The following is a 6,736-nucleotide window of genomic DNA, read 5'->3' on the forward strand; positions in this document are numbered from 1 at the left end:
TGTCCCTCTCAGGTAGGGAGTGTTTTTTGTAGGTTTACATCAACTGAAGATTTGTCCCTGTCAGGTAGATAGTGTTTGTTGTAGGTTTACCTCAACAGAAGCCTTGTCCCTCTCAGGTAGGGAGTGTTTGTTAGTAGATTTACCTCAGCTGAAGATTTGTCCCTCTCAGGTAGGGAGTGTTTGTTGTAGGTTTACATCAACTGAAGATGTGTCCCTGTCAGGTAGGTTGTAGGTTTACTTGAACAAAAGATTTGTCCCTGTCAGGTAGATAGTGTTTGTTGTAGGTTTACCTCAACAGGAGCCTTGTCCCTCTCAGGTAGGGAGTGTTTTTTGTAGGTTTACATCAACTGAAGATTTGTCCCTGTCAGGTAGGTTGTAGGTTTACCTGAACAAAAGATTTGTCCCTGTCAGGTAGATAGTGTTTGTTATAGGTTTACCTGAACAGAAGCCTTGTCCCTCTCAGGTAGGGAGTGTTTTTTGTAGGTTTAACTGAACAGAAGGTTTGTCCATCTCAATTTGGGAGTGTTTACTGTAGGTTTACCTCAACTGGTGCTTTGTCCCTCTCAGGTAGGGAGTGTTTACTGTAGGTTTACCTCACCTGAAGATTTGTCCCTCTCAGCTAGGGAGTGTTTGTTGTAGGTTTACCTGAACAGAAGATTTGTCCCTTTCAGGTAGGAAGAGTTTGCTGTAGATCTACCTGAACAGAAACGTGTTAACTTGATATGGTAGTTTTAGGACAGAATTGTTCTTCAGACAGGTATTTGACAGTACATGTTAAAGAAGAGCAGCATAAATGTCCCACTGAAATAGAATAATTCACTAAACAGGACACTGATTTTGCATGATATTTCTCTTTGCATTCAGAGAGGATTCTGAGGTATCTTACTCTGTTGGGAAACCCAGTCCTATCAAGTCAGCATCTGGCTCCGCACACAAACAGGGGAGGTAAGAAACCATGTGGGGAAAAGATTATTTCTTTTAGTGACCAGCTTCTGTATCTGTCTCATGATGCTTTCTACATTGATACAGCCTGTTCTTCTACTTGCTGCGTCTGTAAATCGTCTTGTGACAGTTGTATCAATGTTTTAATAAAATATTGTACAATAAACAAAAAGTCTTTTTTGTTCATTATACGGCCCCTCACCACTTGGAATCACTCCTCTGCTGTGCATGCGGAGGCAACCAGATAAGCATCCAAGCCCGTATCATCATTCCTTCTGCTGTCACTGTACTGGAAAGACGTGTGTGCTGGAAAGACAAAGTTTGAGAGTTCACTCTTGCGTATTTAGATGTCTGAGTCTTCCTTGACTGTATGTATGGTTCATTCATTCATTAATAGGGAACAGAACATTTTATTATCTCATTATTGTCTGTGACAATTATATTTGTGCCGGCTTTCCTGTGGGTTATGCACGTGTCGCATTCCCATGGCGGGAAGTCAGCACCCCCGCATGTTCAAGTATTGCGTCTAGTACTAATTAGTTCATGTCGCAGGTGTCCACGTAATTTTCAATGTTTTGTTCATGCTAATTATGTGCTACTGTGTAGGCCATCAGCCTATGCTTGGCATATTGGCTTTCAGGCTTTTACAGGGTGTTCCTCTTGTGGAACGAACATTCCCCCGCAAGACAAGCATGATAAATGTTTGTGTTGCTTAGGGAAGACGGGCCATGAGCCCGATGTGTGTCTTTTACGAAGAGTTGGGGGAGATGGGAGTGGAGCTGACACAGGAGCTTCCCCTGTGTATGGCTAAGAGACCTAAGCATTGTAAGGTTAAAGACAACAAGTCTAAGTCGCAGCCTTCTTCGTCTCAGTCTGGTCAATTTGACATGTCACTTATCACACAATTGTTTCAGCAGCACATGGACTCGGTTAAGTCCCTCATCCATGAGTCGGTTGGAGTTTTCCGGCAGGAGTTCTTCCCTCACCCTGGGCGGGGGACGGAGAGTCTGGGGGGCGGCCTGGAGGTGGCTGTTGATCCTTTGCGGATTCCTGGGGTTCCAGTCTCTGCGCCACCCCACTCCATGAGAGCGGAGGACTCGGTTTCGTCCGAGCTTCCTCCTGGGTCTCAGATGGTGTTTCGGTGACTGGAGTGGAAGGTGCCTTGGGCCCTTCCAATCACCGCTGTGGCCTGGTCATCCACTGGGTCCAGGTGTGGGTCCTCTTTTCGAGAGGATTCTGGCTCGACCTCGATATTGGAGATCCAGGCTATGGACGTCGGGGAGGTCAAGGAGTCCGAGGGGGCTTTCTGCTTTTCCACGGCCTTGGACCCGTGAAGGTCACGGAGTAGAATCTTCAGCAACCCATGCTTGCCACAAAAGGTGACTATGTTTGTCGTAAGAGGCGACTAACGGGATGGTCAAGCTCGCTGACCTGGTTGACTCACGTCATCAGTTCCCAATTGCTCAGATCGATGCTTATGTTGTTGATCACTGGATTGTCTGGTCCATACTCAATTATTTACAGACCGCCGCCATATGGCTGGAATATTGGTGAGTGCGACGTTAAACTAAACTCACTCACTCACTCACTCCACGGCCTTGAGGGAGGCTGCATATCGTACAAGGTACTCCCCAGGCTGCAGTCAACAGGTTTGGTCACGCCTTTTGCCCAGTCGGGCACCCCCCTGGGGCAGGCATACCGGACATATGAGGAGGTCTGTCGGAATGCCATACAGCAGGTTAGGGTGGTGGTCCATGTGGCTTACCTCTCCTCATTACAAAGGTCAGCCCTGGAGGCGGGAGAGAACTCTGGGGACGTCTCCCTGAATGTAGTTCTCTTATGTCAGCCCACCTGACGCTTGGCTCGTTGAGGTCAGTGGCATCAACGGTGATGTGATTCAACAAACGTTCAATATGAGGATAGGCTGTACCGCCAGGGGGATTGCAGACCCTTGCGGATTTAGTCCGAGTGTTGGAGCTTTTGCAAGCTCGTTTGGAAGAAGGCTCGGCGGCTTCGACCATTCGTGGCTACTCCATCGCTATTTCCACTTTTCATGCCCCCACCGATGGTGCTCTTCTGGGGCAGCACCCTCTTGTGAGGCACTTTTTAGCTGGCGTGGATCGGGTTTGACCTGCTGTCAGGTGTACCATCCCACCTTTTGTTAATCGTGCTTGATTGGCTGTCCGGTCCTACTTTCTCACGTCTATCGGCTATTTCCATTCAGTTGTTAACACAGAAAGCCATATTTCTGGTGGTGGTAGCATCTTTCAGAAGGTTTGGTGATCTACATGTCTACATGTCTACAGACCTGGCGCTGAATGTGTTTCATCCAGACCATGTCAGTATACGCCTCCCTGATTCTTACCGTCCAAAGATTGATCACGCTTTCCATTTGACAGCTCCTATCAAACTTCCTACTCTCACCCAGCCTTCTATATCTGGGACATCTGCAAAGAGGACTCACCCGTTGGATGTCTGTAAGACCCTCAAGATCTGTATCAAACGAACACAAGGGATCCATACAGGTACCCATCTGTTCTGCTGTTACGGTGGTGGGGAGGCTGGGTTGCGGGCTGGTAAACAGACCCTATCTCGCTGACTAGTTTCAGTCATCTGTGCTGCTTACCAGGCTAAGGGCAAGCTTCCCCTGAGGGGTTGAAGGCTCACTCATTCGGGGCAGTCGCTGCTTCCAAAGCATTTGCATTGGCACTGCCCATTGAAGAGATTTCTTCGCTGCTGTTTTGGAGCAGACCTAGCATGTTTATCAAGCATTACCAGCTTAATACATTCTTGTGATAAACCGCGCTTTGGCTGTCCTGATCTCTCCAGTGGACAGTGTCCTGCCACCCTGGCCGAGTGAGTCTTGGTTGATTGGTAGATGCTGCTGCTGTTACTGCGTATAAGTGCTATGCCTCCACCCGCCTCCTCGCAATTCTGTTCACAGCATTATGTAGCAGAAGGAATGATGATACAGCCTTGGATGCTTACCTGGGTGCCTGCGCATGCGGAGCAAGGGGGTGACTCCACGTGGTGAGGGGCCGTATAATGAACGAAAAAGACTTTTTGTTTATTGTACAGTATTTTATTAAAACATTGATACAACTCTCACGAGACATTTTCCAGCAGCAGAAAATGCTTATATGTACACCAACGACCTCCACTGGTTTGTCTAAATTGCAGTATCTCTAAACACTGTGTGTTCTATGACTTACAGCATCTACATATATCCAGTCAGCACTTAGTACGTCCAGAAATTGATCTCTTTGGTTAGCAACATGTGTTCTACTTTGCAGGTTTCCTGGATTCCACACACCACAGAAACTTCCCAAGTGTTCCCAGAATCGGCCCCGATCACAGCCGTCAAATGTGCGGTAGTGCTGGGTGTCTCTGTCAGCTCATCTGTGATATGCATGTTGCTATATGATGTTGATCCATGTCAGGAAGTGATGCCGTCCATGTTGTGTATAGTCAGTGTTTTGGACTACTCCCTTTGTATTCATCTAACATTAGACAAGTGCGCTTCTCATCCAAACAGCTTCTGATAAACTCCCCATCCAGAGTGACAATTTTCTTACTGGAATGTAACAAGGAAACTTTCAACACTTTGAAGTTGTCATGTTCTAAGTTACATGCATATGTTCCAAGGTTTCTGTATGATACCTTGGCCCATGTGCTCAAAGTGCCTGTACACTGTGCAGAAATAGTGGATGTGAGCCATCTTGTCTTATCATCTTTGCACTTTGCACACATAGGCCAGCATCGTTCGAAAACTTAATGTGGGCCAAGGTATTTTTCAGTCACTTTGTGCACTTGGCCATACATCCTATTAAAATTGTGAATGTTGGCAAAGTCACTTTATGGGTCAGAGTATGATGCAACTGTCAAGACAAAGGTAGTTCCAACAGAAGTGATACAATAATTTCTTTAGTGCAGTTAGGCCCAGGGCCTCATTCTGTGAAGTAATATTAGCGAAACGTTTACACTGGATCATTTTTAAGTGTTGGAGTTATCCATGAGATTTAAGGATTTCTGAATGAAACAAGGCCTTTGTCACCATCTATGTCTTGTTCAGATTAAGGACATCTAGGTAGTATATAGTTCCTAATTAACAGCATTAAATGTGTACATCTATACATGCATGCATGCATAGCATTTACATTACTGAAATATATTTTATATTAAAAATTATGGCATTTATCGTATGAAAATGTATGCTACTGTTGTCAGTGTATTTTCTGTACCATTACTGAAGAAAGGAAAGAAATAGCTGGGTTGATGACATGAGTCTATATCATGCTCCTGTTCAACATTTCAGGTGGTGAATTGTAACATACTTTTATTATGAATGTGGCTAGTTAAGAAATACTACAATTGTATATTCACAAATGCATGTTGTGTTTATCAGTTGGTGTGTCCTGTGTGCAGTCCAGTGTGAAGTCCTTTAGTGGTGCCTGTAACTCAGTATATGCAATATATAGAGGAATTTGTGTAACACTGCAATGTTTCAATGCACACAGACACATACAACACTTCAAGCATCATTACGTCTCACCAGGTTCACCTCAGATAGTGTTTTCATGTCATGGTGTTCACATCAGAGGGTGTTTTCACATCACATGGTGTTCCCATCAGATGCTATGCAACCCCACTAAGCCTGTGCCTGTTACCATGTATCTGATGAAGGTTTTACATTTGTAAGTCTCTGGTTGAATTATGAACATGTGATAATTATTTCATAACAATAATCTACACAAGCAATAAATTATCCAACTATTACTGTGCTGTTGTTTGATTCAGCTTCTTTCTTTAAAGACATGATTGTCAAAACTTGATAGATCTCATGATCCATAACTCAAAGTGAGTAGCTGTCTTCACAAGTAAATAGAGATAGAAAATAAAAGGGGGCTCAATAGACGAGCTGACTAAAGCGCCATGCTAGTGGTCCAGCGAGGTCGAGGCATCAGGATTGAGTCCACCTGTGACCAGGTAAACATGTTGGAGTCAGCTTTGTGTGCAGACACTTTTTATGTTGTCAGAACCCCTAGTGTACAGTACACAACCCTGTGCACTTTTAACAACCCACAAATCCATTTGTATATGACCAGAAGGTGGACACATAAATATGTGCCAACACCTAGTTACAGCAACGTGCAGTAAACGTAGACAAAGTACTGTGATTATATGTCCCAGTCATCCAGCTGTAAAATGGGTACCTCATTAGGATGAGAGGGCCACAGCCTTAGAGTCCACATATATGGACGACAGTATGGACACGGTTGAAAATGCGGATGAGGGCTTTGAGCTGTACAAGCAGTTGAATGAACTGTGTTCAGGTGCTGCAATGCATGCAAGGAAGTGCTTGTCAAACTCTTTGAGAATCGATTGATCTTAGCAAATGGCATTTACCATCAGTAAAAACACTTGGATTGATGTCGGTTGCTGAGAGTGACATGCTCACCTTCAGTACAGGAATCAGTCCGATAATTCTACCTCGGAGAAGTTGGGTAACAAAACTCATTGTGAAATCACATCACGAGGATGGCCATAATTTGTCAGGGACAAATCAGACTTTAGCAACATTGTCGTCAAAGTATTGGCTAATCTAAGCCAGAGAGGTTATACGAGAATTGGAAAGGGAGTGCTTCTGCTGTCGTATAATGAAAGCAAAGCCAATCCAACAAGTTATGGCGACTTTGTCCATGTTCAGGTTTCAAGTATCACTTCGTGCCTTCAACAAAATAGCCGTTGATTTTGCAGGTCCGTTCCTCACCATTCAAGGCAGAGGAAAAGCACG

The 6,736-nt window shown here is 44.8% G+C and overlaps 1 protein-coding gene across 2 annotated transcripts in view; it reads left to right on the forward strand.

Moving 5' to 3' along the window:
* The window catches only part of LOC137277299 (coiled-coil domain-containing protein 171-like), a 119,815-nt gene extending 114,097 nt beyond the window's left edge, over positions 1-5,718 (forward strand). For both annotated transcript variants that reach the window (XM_067808957.1, XM_067808956.1), the window contains 2 exons: positions 865-945; positions 4,236-5,718. In XM_067808957.1, the coding sequence (XP_067665058.1) occupies positions 865-945; positions 4,236-4,317 (163 nt within the window). In that variant the 3' untranslated portion in view covers positions 4,318-5,718. The remainder of the gene's footprint in view (positions 1-864; positions 946-4,235) is intronic.
* Positions 5,719-6,736: the final 1,018 nt, after the last annotated feature.

This window comes from Haliotis asinina, chromosome 3 (genome assembly GCF_037392515.1).
Source record: "Haliotis asinina isolate JCU_RB_2024 chromosome 3, JCU_Hal_asi_v2, whole genome shotgun sequence".
Taxonomy (NCBI): domain Eukaryota; kingdom Metazoa; phylum Mollusca; class Gastropoda; order Lepetellida; family Haliotidae; genus Haliotis; species Haliotis asinina.